The sequence below is a fragment of the Hordeum vulgare genome, chromosome 7H (genome assembly GCF_904849725.1).
Source record: "Hordeum vulgare subsp. vulgare chromosome 7H, MorexV3_pseudomolecules_assembly, whole genome shotgun sequence".
NCBI lineage: Eukaryota > Viridiplantae > Streptophyta > Magnoliopsida > Poales > Poaceae > Hordeum > Hordeum vulgare.
This window is the reverse complement of record NC_058524.1, coordinates 497,912,039-497,927,138: the sequence shown is the minus strand read 5'-3', so window position 1 is coordinate 497,927,138 and position 15,100 is coordinate 497,912,039. Positions and strand designations below refer to the sequence as shown.

At 44.1% G+C, this 15,100-nt stretch overlaps 1 protein-coding gene across 3 annotated transcripts; it reads right to left on the bottom strand.

Annotated features, from left to right (window-relative positions):
* Positions 1–9,322: 9,322 nt before the first annotated feature.
* LOC123409101 (protein ROOT INITIATION DEFECTIVE 3) lies at positions 9,323–14,544 on the bottom strand. Of its 3 annotated transcripts, none has more exons than XM_045102082.1 (9): positions 14,274–14,533; positions 14,078–14,191; positions 13,864–13,991; positions 13,643–13,781; positions 13,358–13,557; positions 11,860–11,987; positions 10,227–10,420; positions 9,932–10,125; positions 9,323–9,626 (listed from the first exon to the last, which is right to left on the bottom strand). In XM_045102082.1, exons 1-8 carry the CDS (start codon positions 14,481–14,483, stop codon positions 9,982–9,984), a joined length of 1,257 nt encoding a protein of 418 aa, XP_044958017.1. In that variant the 5' UTR covers positions 14,484–14,533; the 3' UTR covers positions 9,323–9,626; positions 9,932–9,981. The 3 variants fall into 3 exon arrangements, with proteins under 3 accessions (XP_044958017.1, XP_044958019.1, XP_044958018.1); XM_045102084.1 differs by having other exon boundaries at positions 9,932–10,122; positions 14,274–14,527; XM_045102083.1 differs by lacking the exon at positions 9,323–9,626 and adding an exon at positions 9,650–9,714 and having other exon boundaries at positions 14,274–14,544.
* Positions 14,545–15,100: the final 556 nt, after the last annotated feature.

Sequence of the window (15,100 nt, the reverse complement as noted above, 5' to 3'; positions counted from 1 at the left end):
TGTAAGACACATGAACACAATGTCAAGACATTCGTGCCCACATGGAATTCATACAACGAAATGCAACCGAGTTCTGGTTTGGGAACCATCATCAAGGATATCAAGGTCCTTGTGTAATCCTGGACTAGCTCTTCTGAAGGAACTTATTTTCCTTGATCAAATCAGTCAGTGTCTTGGGGTGCTAGGAGAAGTTACATGAAGTGGGGATAGCAAACCTTCAAAACATATAACACCTCACACATGCGTGAATGAGTTGGGATGACCCCAGAGGAAGCGAAACAAAACTTTCTCATATTCACGGTGGCAAGAATGGACATGAACCTTGGGAAAAGACTCCTTCTTATCAAACATATTCTTCATGATCTAGGCACAAAGATAATGCTTTCAATAGCTTCATCATGAAACATGGAGAAGTTGAGGGAGTGGCTGATGGGCTCAGCAACAATCCCTCAAGATTTCGATAGATGAATTTCCAAAATGAAAAGAACAAGGAGATAAGATTTGTCAGATCAAATGATATAATGACGTATGATCGAGGAAACATCAACAATTTAAACATTAATCGAAGGGTGCACTCGGAAATACGAACTGAGTAGCACGACCAATGTAAAATGGTGAGTCAACAACCAACACACTAAAAATGAAACAATCAGTTATTGACTTCAAAGAAATAGGGTTGCTAGAAATATTGGAATCACACATTAGAGTTCACTTGTTGATATTTCAGTTAGAAACAACACGGGACCAAGAAATGAATGGTGATGGTGAGAAGTATCACTATATCAAAAATTCTTAAGAGGTGCAACAATTCTCACAAGATTCTTGACATAAAAGATGGTAGTACTCCATGGTAGAAGATAACATAAGCTGGATAGCAAGGAACTCCACGGAAACACAAAATGCGACCAAGTTTGTGTTAGAGGGAAGGCAATAAGGTTGTCGATGATAACACAGATCATCGAGGGGAAACGGATGGTATTTCTCATCATGAATTCGATCGATATCCTGGAAAATCTCAGAATGCTGATGATGATCATGACACATTTGTCGATAAGTTACATGAAGATGTAATCAATCAGCGATGACATCAAGCAAAGGAATGGTGAAGCGAAAGGTTGTTGGAATCATAGATAAGATTGCTAGCTTAGAACCGAAATTGCCTTTCAAGACAACCAACCTGATGTTGAAATCTCGATGCAATCTTAACGCACAGTTGGAAATGTGTTCCTCGGGATGAAGGACACAAATAGAATGGTCAAGCTCTAGCATGAAGATGATGTTGTATCCTAACAGCTTGGAATGACATGATCGATTACAAACTTATAAGCAAATAAGATTACTAAGAGTTGTTGAGTCGCAATGCGTACTTGATTCAGATATCGTTGTCCTTGAGTGTCTAATAACTTAGAACACGAGGAAACTGGAATCAGCGAAATGTCATAGTTGATGAGAAGCTCATAAGAATTTATAGAGCTCCATGATATTCTCGAGATACCAGGGATAATACTCGGAGGTAGATCAACATTAAATCCTGGACCGATGTACTGATCTGAAGAAGACAAGTACTTTAACTTGCCTACATATGGGATCAAAGAAGAACCATCATGGTCGGAACCACGGTTGCAAAGTACCAAATCACAGATACAAGATTAAATCATACAATGAATAATTATTGATACAAGAAGCTTTTATGATAGGATCAACGTCATTTTCAAGGGCTTGAACACAAAGTTCAAGGTCAACTCCCACTTCATAAATGCTTCACCTGCCATTTGCTCCTCGCCTTTGATGAAGTTGTAGCTTGGAAAGATTATCTGGCAAAACACCAGAAGAGTAAGACTCGTGAAAACTCTTGGGATCGCACAGACTTAGGAAGGCATAGGTTCAACCCATCGGGGCATCTTAGGAACATGTACCACAATCTTCAAGAGTAGTTAACACATGCTTGTCGGGGCCCATTTGTCATAGTGTGAGGGGGGGTTAGCCCCGAATTAACCGAAACAGCGGAACTTGTCGGGGCCAGCCGAGGCCATTCGACGGACAGCGGGGGACGCCGGCCGCAGTCACTGACTAGCGGGGCGGCGTCGGGGGCAAGCGGGGGCAGTGCGGCCCGGGTGCGGGGGCGCACTGCGCGATAGGTCGCGCGCGTCAGGAGCAGCGCAAGCGCGTGGTCGGCAGGGCCAGGGCGGCGCTAGTAGGGCATGGCGCAAGGTGTGTGCGCGACCAGCAAGGCGGCGGCGAGCGAGCAGCAGCGGCTGCAGCGCAACAGTGACGTGGTGGGTTGCGGGATGGAGCGGATGCGGGGCGGCGGCCATGGCCAGTGGTGGCCGGGGAGTTCGCGGGAGCGAGGCCGTCAGAGGGGGAGGTGAGGTGAGACCGTGAGAGGGGGTGATACTCACCCTCTGGTGAGAAGAGAGGCGGCGTGGCTCGAGGAGGCCGGCGGGGAGGAGCACGGGGAGGACCGGTGGGGCGATGGTGGCCGGTGCCGGTGAGGCGCGAGTCGGCTTGGCCGAAGGGCAAGCTACACGGGGAGGGAGGGCGCCGCCGATCTAGTGGATGTGGGGAAGAGGGGGAAAAGGCTCTAGGGTTAAGAATTTGGTGGCCTTATATAGGCCTCGGGGAGAGGGGGTGCTCGGCTAACTAGGGGGAGTGGGCCGGCCGAGTTGGAGGAAATGGGTCGCGGCCCACGGGAAAGGGGGGTTTCCCTTTTTCATTTATTTTTATTTTCTATATTTGTTTTTGTTTTGCAGTTAATTTTATCATCAATTAATTTTTATAAAATATTTAACTAGGACCATTATTCATATTGTAGGATGAGGTAGTGCCACAAAAAGTTTGAGGATTAATGAAAGTAGTTTGGAATTTCTATAGTTTAAAAAGGCATTTAAATAGTAGTTTTGGCCTCGGTTTTAATTGTTTTGAGGCACTTAGATACTCACAAAAAATGTTGATTTCAATTTGACAAATACTTAAAGAATATTTGCAACCCAACCAAGATTTTTATTTTTACAGTTTGAAGAAATCATTTAGTTGACTTTATTTTAAAATTTGAAATTGGGCTATGATTACTAACACGTAGCAACTTGGCTTAGTTAACCTTGATGACATGTCACCATTAGCACGTGATTACTGTAGTTAACTACCGGAGCGTCACACCTACTTTCTTGCACTTGTGATAGGTTTGCTTCTTGTTGTCACGCGAAGACATTTCTCGAGACTTCTTGGAGTCGCGCCTTGAAGATTTTCCAAAGCGCTTGGACCTGGCAAATTCTAAAACTTCCTCACAAGGAGAGTGAGTTCTTTTCCAATGTCTTGAGCACCATCGAAACTGCATTCAGATTCTTCTTCTTCAGATGAAGATACTAATTTTGCCTTCAGGGAACGAGAGCGACCATAACTAGAACCATAGATTTCCCTCTTCTCAGCTTTTTGAAATTCATGGGTGTTCAGCCTCTCACGGATATGAGCAGGTTCCAATTACTTGAAGTCAGGGTGTTCTTGAATCATTAGGGCAAGAGTGTTAAAGGAACTTCCAAGAGATCTCAATAGCTTCTTCACAACTTCATGTTTGGTGATATCAGTGGCGCCGAGAGCATTCAATTCATTTGAGATGTTTGTGAGTCGATCGAACGTAAATTGTACATTTTCCTTGTCAAGCCTCTTGAAGTGCTTGAACAAGTTGCAAAGTACATCAACAGCGAGTCCCGCTGAGATGAGAACTTCATTAACCTTGGAAAGCCATACTTAGATTTGCTTCGCGGTGTCAAGAGCACTCGCGCGACCATACTATCCTTTGGTGGGATGACCATAGATGATGTTCTTGGCGGTTGAGTCGAGTTGAGCAAATCTCTTCACATCTGCAGCAATGACACCTTCACCTACCTTGGGAATGCCAACCATGACGACATACATAGGTCGTTGTTAGTGGCTTCGAGATGCATCTGCATCTTGTTCTTCCAGTAGGGGTAGTCTGTGCCATCGAAGACACGGCATGTAGTGGAGACCTTGATTATCCCTCCCGTTGACATAGTTAAAACTTCAGGTGGTGAAACCGAAACACGGAACAAAGAAGTACCTTGTTCCGATACCAATTGAAAGTGCTAGTTATCAGCTAGAGGGGGTGCATAGACGATTTTTATGAAAAGCTTCAAAACGGTAAATGTCTTCGAACTGAGCGGAAGCGAATCAGGATCAGATATGGATAACGGTCAAGCATCTAGGCATAGCATGCACTGAGATGAAGACATCCAGACGGGTATAGCATAGTCATCATACAAAAAGAAGTGTAACAAAGATAAACTAGATTAATATGAAGACAAATGCAGAACACATGAATGTATTCGATGATTGTATTCACACAAGAGCAATCAAGCAATAGCTTCGCAGTACCAAGTAACAAATAAAGGAGTGGAAAGATAGAACCAGTTGCTTGATGAAGACTGTGCATTTCTTGGACCAGTTCTAGTTGCTGTGAGAACTATACGTTTGGTTAGGGATGCTGAGATTTAACTTAGAAGACCTTGTTTTCACCTTGTTCCCCTTGATCCAAGGTCTCTTAGACCTCGCCCAATCACTCGGGTAAGTCTTCAGGGTAGACTTCTGAAACCCGTACAAACTCGGTCACCCGGCAATCCACAATGACTCTTGGGTGTTGTAGACCACGACCCCTAACCATCTGGAAGATCACACTCTTCAAGTGTAACAAGTCTTCGGCTAACTCAAAACAGAAAGACTTCGGTGATGCTCATACACTCTGGCTCTAGGTGTTTGGGTTTTTATCCTCGCAAGGTAACTCTCTCTCAATGTCTTCGAGGTGGGTTGCTCCAAAACACAAGAGATGTATCTAACTCTAAGCAGCCACCAACTTATGGTGGAGGGTAGGCTATTTATAGCAAACATACAACCCGACACAATATGACGGAAATGACCTTGGGTCAATGGCCAATCGACGTGTGTCACAACGGTCGGATTTCAAATACACATGTGGCAACATTACTTGGGCTACAAGCAATGCTGACTCAACCAACTCTAGAAGAGATTACCTCGCATTGTCTTCACTAGAAGACATAGGTATTTGGGTTGAGCATCACGTCGACTTCTAACTTCGATCACCTCGACCCCACTTAACAGTACGGTGGTTCCTATGACTTGGGAAAGAAGAAACAAAACAACCAAAAGACTTTGTCTTCGCATTTCATTATCTTCAAGCGATTATCTTCGGGTACCACCAATGACTTCAGGCATCATCAATGTCTTTGCAAATTTCTAGGGATCGTCCTCGACGATTGAACCGAATCTCTAGGGACTTCTATCTGTGTTATCCTGTGAACTCTCACAAACACATTAGTCCCTCAACCACGTTTGTCTTCAATACTTCAAAACCAACAAGGGATGACACTAGATGCACTTACACGAACCAATAGGTCGGTGACACACACGATAGGCATGTGACATGTCATAGGTAACACACGACCGTCAAGCTCCCGATCTAGCCCGGACAACCCTAGCCAAGCTGGATTGGTCCAACCGCAACGTGACACCAACCGTACCACACCATCATCGCAACCCTAGGAATCCTCTGTCGTCGGCCGTATCCGAGCGAGGATGCCCTAATCCATAGTCACAACTACCAGTTTCGTCCACTGTGCTATCTTCGTAACCATGACAGCGAGTCTAGCGTCGATGCCTGCCCCCCTCCCCCCCCCCCCCCCCCCCCGACATCGAATGATGAATGGTTAGCCCACCGCCGGAGTCTGTTGGGCAGACTTTGCCCGCTAACCTCGTCCAGGCAGTGGCTGAAAGAGAGAACAAGGAGAAGATGGGTCTAGCAGCTAGAATTGGCCCGATCCACCTTGGAGCGACCGAGGGCATTTCAAGATACCCTACCCAAATGGGACCCGAGTCGCCATGACAATTATTTTTTATGAGAGAAAATAGAACCTTGCCAACGGAGGTCGTGTAAAAAACGCCATTAACTAATTATTTTGATGAGGGAAAATAGGACCTCGCCAACTATTCTTAAATGGTAGCCCGAGGAAGTCGTGTAAAAACGCCATTAACTTCAGCTTATGTGTATGTGCACCGCTGTAGAAGCATCATCTGTTGTGTGCTATGCCGAGCACTCCTCCATTTAGTAGCATCGTGACCTTGCACTTCCTCGGACTGCTGGGCTGTTGGTCCGTTTGCTTTAATTTAGCTATGTGAGTGTTCGCCCAAAGTGTCTTTTACGTACGCATGTGCATGCAACTGTGATATCTGTGGTTGATCCGTTTTATTGTGGCAAAAAAGAAGGTAATGTCGTTTCTTTATGTAAAAGAAACGAGGCTGTAGTGCCGTCCGCTGGGGTGGGAGACCCAACTGGTTTGGAGCGTAGAGGAAGGAGGAACACGTGTTACACTATATATACTCCAAAATGTAAGTAGTGATGCCACCTGCTTATTGCTTTCCGTGTGGATGTTTGTCTGTCGAGATGTTATGGTCGAAAAGGGGTTACTAAAGGCCCTTTTTCAGTGCATCGGTGTTAAGGGTGCCACATAGACAAAACAATGATGTGGCAAAGTAATTAAAAAGAAGACAGAGCATTATGGTGACCTAGGAAAAAATGATGCTAAGTGCATGAACCTATGTAAAAACACTACCAACCAATGCAAGAAGTTTAATTATTAAAAAATTCTATGAAGAAAGCTTACCAACAAAAGCTAAGCACCTATGCATTGGGGAGACTAGTTGCAAGGGTTTTTAATATACTTAGCACCTCATCTAAGCACCAGTGCATTGGGAGAAGCCTAATAATCAGGGGCAGCCGGGCAGTAGTACGGAATCGTATGTACTTCTAGAAAGCGTAATTTCCTACTACTGTGTGTGCACCGATGTAGGAGTGCGGACTTTTTTACTGTTTTGACCTTGTCAGAAAACTTCATCACAAACTAAACTCGGCAGGAAATAAATTCACGATTCGATCCTTTTGACAACGCCAGAGACCACGGCGTTGCCAATATGCATAGAAACACCGAACCCGTATGTGTTGCTGCTCCACATAGAAATGTTGAACCCGTATGCGTTGCAGCCCACGTGGAAACGCCAAGGGGATTTGGTGTTTCTACCTTGTCAGGAAACGCCATAAGTGTTGGCGTTTCTATGCAGCATTCACTCCGTTAGCGAGACCGGCAGCTTTGCCCATCGCTGCTTGCATATGGGGGCGGAAACGCCAAAGACCCCGGCGTTTTCAGAAACACAATGTGGATCGGCGTTTCTGACCTGCTACGTCAGCGAGCAATGCATGCTGCCTGGTTGTGGGCCAGAAACGCGGTTGGGTTCGGCGTTTCTATGTTGTTCGGAAACGCGAACTAACTTGGCATTTCTATATGGAGTAAAAACGTCATGGCCTCTCACGTTGTCAAAAGAATCGGATTGTGAAATAGTTTCACGTACAGTCCATTTTATGCTCAGAACAATGATTTCGGCCTAGGAATGCAGTCTGGTGTATGCTATGTTGCTATGTCCACCAACATTCCTCCATTTCAATGTTGTTCTATAGCTCTTTCTCGAGCTAACAAACGACGACCTCCCTGACCCTGTAGAAGTCAGCTCTGCACAAGCAGTTGCGAGTAAGTACTCCCTCAGTTTTTAAATATATGTTTCTTTTAAGATTTCATTACGGACTAAAATATGCCTATATATATTTTGAAGCAAAATAAATAAATCTATATTTTAAAATATGTTTATATACATCTATATGTACTATGTATTGAAATTTTAAAAAAAACTTAGAACCCAGATAAATCCTGAACGTTATGTGAAAATTGTCATGTTTGTCAATATCGCATGAACTAAAATTGTCATGAAAAATGTTCGAGTTGCTATGCTTAAAATCCAAAGATTCCGAATTTATCATTTTCAAAACATATATTTAGGAATGGAGGGAGTACACGGCATGCATACCCCTCGATCTTCTTCCAACAAGACGGCAGCGTCGCTCGCGGTGATACGGTGCCATCCCACCTATCGACACGCCTCGTTACGAACAAGGAACAACGGAAATAGCAAAAACACCAGCGACAGAGCTGTCGATCGATACATGAAGCTCCGTTGATTTCGTTGTTTCGGAAACTGTCAGGCAACTGATGAGAGATTCTTTTTTGTCTTTCTTGCGAAGAGTATTCTTGTCATTGACCGTAGACATATTCGTATTTCCTGAAGGCCAAGGGAATCAAGTTGTTGTTGTCTCACCTGACTAAACATAGGTGACCGACCTGAAACCCGTGGTGACCAGCGTTTTCATGCTTGTCCTCGCACCGACATGGTTACGTTCGTGCCGACGTTGTGCTGGAGAAGTGGAGGTGCAGGATGTCGGACGGGTCCGTCTACATGCATTTTTATGTGCGCGGACGCCTGCATACTGAAGTTGTACACATGATTTTTTTAAACTTGTGCAGCCCAGAGGTCGGATCAATAGCCGGCAGGTGCGAGATTTTTGCTAACAAAGGAAAATAGAGTTACATTCTGACAAAAGGTGTCCCTCCTTCAGAGATGAGATGATTACTGGTATATTTTTCACATGAAGGTGTTTATTTTCTCAAACTGAAAACGTGATTGACCATTTAGGGCATTTTTCTTAAAAAGCGGAATGTGATGTGTTGGTGAGCTAAAAGAGAAGTGATAGCTAATCGCAAAAGGAAAAAAAGTGATAGCAGAATTTATTCCGGAACATTATCTAACAAAATTGGCAGGCGGGTGATTCCTCCTTTTAAAACTAAAAAAATGGAAGCAAAAAAGGAACGGCCCGTATTGTATTGGTTCCGCTTATATGCTCCAGGTCAATATGTGGTTGTAGCTTCCAGGCTAGCTCGCGGACGGCAACCTTCATTACGTTTAGCATATTTCAACAAGTTCAGGTATACCAATAGTATTAGCAGGCCGATCTTATTTAGTTTAGATAGTAGATAGATAGATAGACTGCCGGCATCAGGTTTATACAAATAATGCTGACCTTAAAACTTTACACAACACTGTTCCTTCCATACTCCGTATTTAGTATTCCATCGACGGCCATGCTTTAACAGCTTTCAGTTGGTGCTACAGACAGTTCAGTGATCAGGAAAGGAATATACCCTCTGAGAATGAACAAGTAAAGCTGGATTATCAGCTGGAAACGGCGGAATCAAAACAAGTATGAACCTGCTGCGTGACGTCTTGCCAGAGGAGCTCTTTTTAGGACCCACCGGACGAAATTGTCAATTCTCGACTAAGTCACACACACCACCAATGATGTGAAACACTATAAGCATATTTTCCTTTTAGAAGACCATTAGCATATCCTTTCTTTTAAAAGACTATTAGCATATTCCGATAATTCAAGTTGTAAATATACGCAGGCTACTTTTTGGGCTTCACAACCGTGTAAGGAATTCTCTCTTACAACAAATAATAGCCCACCAAAGCAGTACCCTACAATAAGCGAAAATTTCTTCATTTCTGTTTACTCAGTCGAATTACAGTTTCAGATGTCCCATCTTTGCTCTGTTTCCGCCACATGTCAATTGACATATGGACACATTTCCACTAATTTCCCAGGTTTGCTAGTTGAACACCAAATGATTTGTTGACAATTCTTCACGACAAACCTCCTGCACAGCGATCCCGAAGCATAAATCGCCATGGACAGCAAATAGCAAGAGAAGATGACGTATATAAATATGGTGCAGCAATCTGATTCTGGCAAGAATTTCAGAAATGATTTCAATACCGCAAAATTTCTTAAGCTACATGAATCCACAAGTGTAGAACTAGTGCAAGAGAAATCACCGGTCACTGTATGAGGAAATATACAGTCTGACCTCCTTCAAGCTCACAAGGTCAACGTTGACACGGAGTTGCCTTTCGCCATTCTCCATTATAATTAAACGGAAGAAAAGTATTATGCAGTTCTCACCTAACTGACAGTAATGGCCCCTATTATCCAGTCTTGTGGTCATATGTCCATTAAGATGGCATATCACCAAGAACCTCGTGCACAAAAAGATCCTGCAACTCTAGGTATTTACTTCTCCATTCTGTCCCCTGTTGGTTTGGTACGCCATTGATAGTGCTCACTCCGAAATCAAATAACCTAGAGCTGCCATGCTGCTGGATCAACGTATAAGGATAAGATACAACAGAAAGAAACATGAAAATGGAAGGTTAATATACGTGTTACACCGAATTTAAGGGATACGAAATCAGCTGACCTGATGTGATTCCAAGAGCTGCTCTAGACGGTTAGAGCTGAGATTTCCAGCAATATGAACATCATTTTCAAGGTTGGGCAGAATTACAGCTCGTGGTTCAACTTCGCCACTTGCTGCGCACACTTTACGCAATGGTTGTAAAGGTGGCAGATTTAATCTTTTGGGTGTTACTATGAGAACATTAGTTACTGGACCTGTGAGACAGGATTTTTATCAAAATCTCAGAAGAGTACTTGCGATAGACATGATTCAGAAATAAAATGCATAGCCAAATGGCATGATAAAACATTACAGTATGACAACCAATTCAAACAGGTTCACAGAACAAATGTGAGTGTGACACGGAATATATGATATTTTATCACGAGTGATGAACCTCGAACAAAAGGGCGATTGGCTTCAGTGTTCCGCACTTGAAAAACTTATGACTAAACAAAAAATAAAGTACCAAAGCACTTGAGTTGTCAACGGGCATTCATTTTGGTCACTCTCGAGAGGTTTATTGCGTACATTTATACCAGTTGAGTTGTCAAGTAAATGCATGGTGAAAATCACTCTGGTAATCGCAAAATAATGTATGCAGTTAGCCACTTGTTACTCCCTACTGCTATTGATCGCTCACTGTTTTCCTCCGTTTGACTTTTTACTCATCAGGCGTGGCAAGGAAATTAATCGCAGAAACAACAGTTCTCCACAATACCCTTGCTACACCACAATCAGTTGCACCAGCTTGCTGCGCTGTTATAGCATATCCCTTGTTACTGGGCCTATTGTGCACAAAAAGAAGTCAATGGTTCCGTCATGCATGCATGAAGGGCATAGAATGACATGTTCTCCAGCATGAATTACAAACCATCACACAGGTCAAATGAACAGTTGAACACTTGCCATGATGCCATCACCGTTTAGTAAAAAGTAGGACTTGGCTTTCGGTCTGTCGTGATACTATAGACGATTTAACTTGATATGGCACTGAAATAAGTATCAACATATAAATTTTCCCTTGCATCTTCTCATAACTACCTTAAATTGAAGATGCTCAAGTTTTCTCCATGGTGACTGGTGAGTACTCATGCAAATTGAAGTTGTTAACCCATAATGTTTACACGAGCAGTCCATGGGTAAATTATACCTGTACACCGGTATGTGCAGGGTGCATACAATCAATGCAAACTTCAAATGTTCTAGATACACGTCTTTAATGGAATTAATGGCGGTAAACCTACAACCAATGCTAGAAAGGCAACAAACTAGAAGTGACTCAATCTATTGAACGCACAGACATTTAATACCATTTCATTTGCTTTTTCTAATAGGAATGTTTCTACTTCCTAGTCACCATTAAGCATTAAACATGCTACAAAGCAGAAAGGCAACAAGATAGACTTACATGTCAATCTACTGAAGGTGCCAGTTAAATACCACATCTCATTTGCTTTTTCCAACAGGAGTGTTTCTAATATTCACAATTAAGCATGACCACAAGTCCACAACCATCAACTTCTCTCACACAAAAAAATCCAACTCCGTAGTCCATGATAATGCAGAATACTTATCAAACAGGTTCAAACTTTTCACATTTTTCTACATGAGGTCTGAAGAGCAGGGTTCAAGTGTGGAAATAACTACGAACCTTGGGAGTGTTTGAATTTTCGGGTTACTTGCTGACTTCTGGTATCCCAAACCCGAACATTACCATCCTCCGAACCAGAGACCAGTAGAAGGCCATCTGTACTTGATGTTAAGCTCGTTACCGCCTTGCTGAACAAATTACAAAAATCACCAGGATCAATTAAGGAAATTTTGCGACACAAATAATAGAATATTTGCAATGAAGCGAGTCAAACTAAACAGCAGAGTTATTTGTTGAGATCTTAGTTTATCTTGCACTTGCTAACCAAAGTACATATATGTCCAGTAAATGGTAAATCTAAACTATAAATGATGAGTTGTGAAGTATTGGTCGAATGCAATAATATTAGTTCAAGCAATAATCGGCTGGAAGTGAATAACAGTTATTGCATATTTCTTTATTGCTCCCAGGCACCTATACCAGTACCCGAACGCAGCACAGGAACACCAAATCTGGTACCAGTTAACAGGACATACTCTCCTTGATCAAGAGAACATTCAAACATTTTTGTTTACAACTTCAAGTTCATGGACTAAGCAGTTCCTGCCTCACTTTTCCCAGCTTATCGTCAGAAGTGCACTGGCAGACTAAAACATGAGCAGCAGCAACTGGAAGGATGTGCAGCCCATAGGGCAGCAACAGTCCTCCTGCAACTCGGATATAGCAACCAGAAGGAGAGTTCAATAAGTGTATTTTTAGACCTACTTCCCATCTAGTAGTGGTGTAGAGGTTAGTAAGTACTAGGTCAACGCAAGGACAAGTGAGCTAAGTTACGAGTCCTAAGGTTGAGTCCTCATAGCTACTGGCATGTAATTCGTTAAAAGACAAGCCTCAAACAGATCGCTCGTCTATATATGTTATTTGTTGACTCTCCTAGCCCTCTCAATGCAATCAAGTGCATCTCCCCTTTTAACAGCCCAATCCCCTTCATGGTATGCCATCTAGCCACCATCTGCACAGTATTGATACCAAGGTGAACTAACTTTCCACAAGTTAGAATAATGCTTACTCTGATATATACTCACTCCATTCCTAAATATAAGTCTTTCTAGAGATTCTACTAGGAGACTACATACGGATGTATATAGACATATTTTAGAGTGTAGATTCATTCATTTTGCTTCGTATGCCGTAGTGAAATCTCTTAAAAGACTTATATTTAGGAACGGAGGGAGTAGTTGATATCTGCATACAACACACTAACACATCTTACAGATATCGATTGTACTTCACTAATACTAGGGTGTAAAATTATAGCATAAATAAAAAATCAAGCAAAATACAACAACAAGAACAACAAAATAAGCTGCATTGATTTAGCCAGAAAGTGAAATGGCAAATTCAGATTTCAAACTTGGCTACAGCGGAAGCAAACTGGAAAAAAATTAACCAGTCTACTCATATCTGACATAAGAGAATTTCTGATCTACTTATTGGAGCTACTTACATCATATGATAAAAGAGACACACTGAGGAATAACTAGGACAGTAAGCAAACCTGTGGTCATCCAGAATACCAAGAATAGACGAATCATCACGGCCCTGAGAAGAGACATCAACACCCATAACAGTAACATATATCTTTCCATCTCTACCGCCAGCATAGAAAATATGACTTCTTGGGTCTATTTCGACAGAATCAATGATAGCAGGAAATGTAATACTTCTCAGCATCCTGCCCTCTGATAGACTCCATATCTGGGGAAAGATAACAAATATATGAGGATTGAGATCCATCATTGTCCCATAACTAAAAAGCAGAAAAAGTAAATCGAGCACACACTTTACAAGTGCGGTCCTCTGAAGATGACACGGCAATTGCTCCATGAAAACAAGCAATATCAGTTACAGGCAGTGTGTGCTGATTAAAGTTGTATAGGTATGGTGTCTGTGCCTCAAACCTTGATTGCTCATCAAGCATCCTGCAATGATCAACACCAACTAACCCAGTCAAACAAAATACAAAATAGTTCACCCAACTTTCACCCACATCAGACTACGTACGTGAGAAGATCCCAAACTTTGATGCTCCCATCCTCGGACCCCGAGACAAGCAACATGTCATAGAGGGCAAGGCACCTAACATCACGATAATGAGCATGCCATCGGACAAGCAGCTCTCCACTTGCCACCTACACACACAGATTAACATGCGTAAGTTGGAACAACTTTTCAGTAACAGTTCCACCGCACCACCTAGAAACCACAGTCCCCTCACCTCCCAAAAGAATATGTCACCGGACACACCGCCGCCGATGAGATAGTTCCCCTCCGGATCAGCAATGAGCGCGCGGATTGGCTCGGCGGGGAAGCTCTTCACAGCCACCTGAGGCTGCAATAGGAACCGAGAACACAAGCTCAGCCTACGGTTTCGAGTTCAAGTAAATGAAGTCCAGTTTGTGAAGAATGCTTACCTTGTCCCAGTGGTAGTAGTGGATGGGGGCGGAGTTGCCGGCGGCGACTTGGGCGGCGGCGAGGAAGCGGCCGGCGACGGCAGCGATGGCACGTGGCCGAGAGGCGCAGGGGCGGTGGCGGATGGCCTCGGCCCCTGTGCGGAGATCCCACGCGGCCACGCCGGCGTCGGTTGAGGAGGCCGCAAGCACCAGTTGCGACGGCGGCGCCATGGGAGTGGGGAGAGGGGGCTAGGGTTTTAGGGTTTGCTAAACTGAAAAGCGGACCCCGTGGTTCCGAAATTTGAGAGGCAAATGGATTTGTCCCGAGCAACTTCTCCCCAAATCTAACCAAACGGGCCGTGCCTGGCGGGCCGGCCCAGCTGCCCGCGTGCCAGGCACGACTCGGGCCCGGCCCTGCACGGGCTAATCATGCCCGGACCCGGCACGAGCACGCCCTGGGCCGTGCCCGGGCCGCCACCCCCAGCCCGCGTGCTGGCACGGCACGGCATGTTTAAGGTGGGTCGGCCCACGGCACGGCAGGCACGGCACGGCCCGGCGGCACGCATCGAGCGACGGGGGAGCGTCTGGCTGGCGTGCGGCGCGGGGCCCCAGGGGCCAGGGAGCCAGGGAGGGCGGCCGACCGTTGCGGAGCGGGAGCGTCGGGGCCGTTTTGGAGGGATTAGGGGTGGGTTATGAGGGATTAGGGGTGGGTTAGGAGGGATTAGGGGTTTTTTATACATTTTTGAATATATTACCGTTGGAGGGTCAAATTAGACCAAAAATTGAATTTTTTCCCCTTATAAATAGGGCTGCCAAGCTCACATATTTAACACACTCAAACATGGACA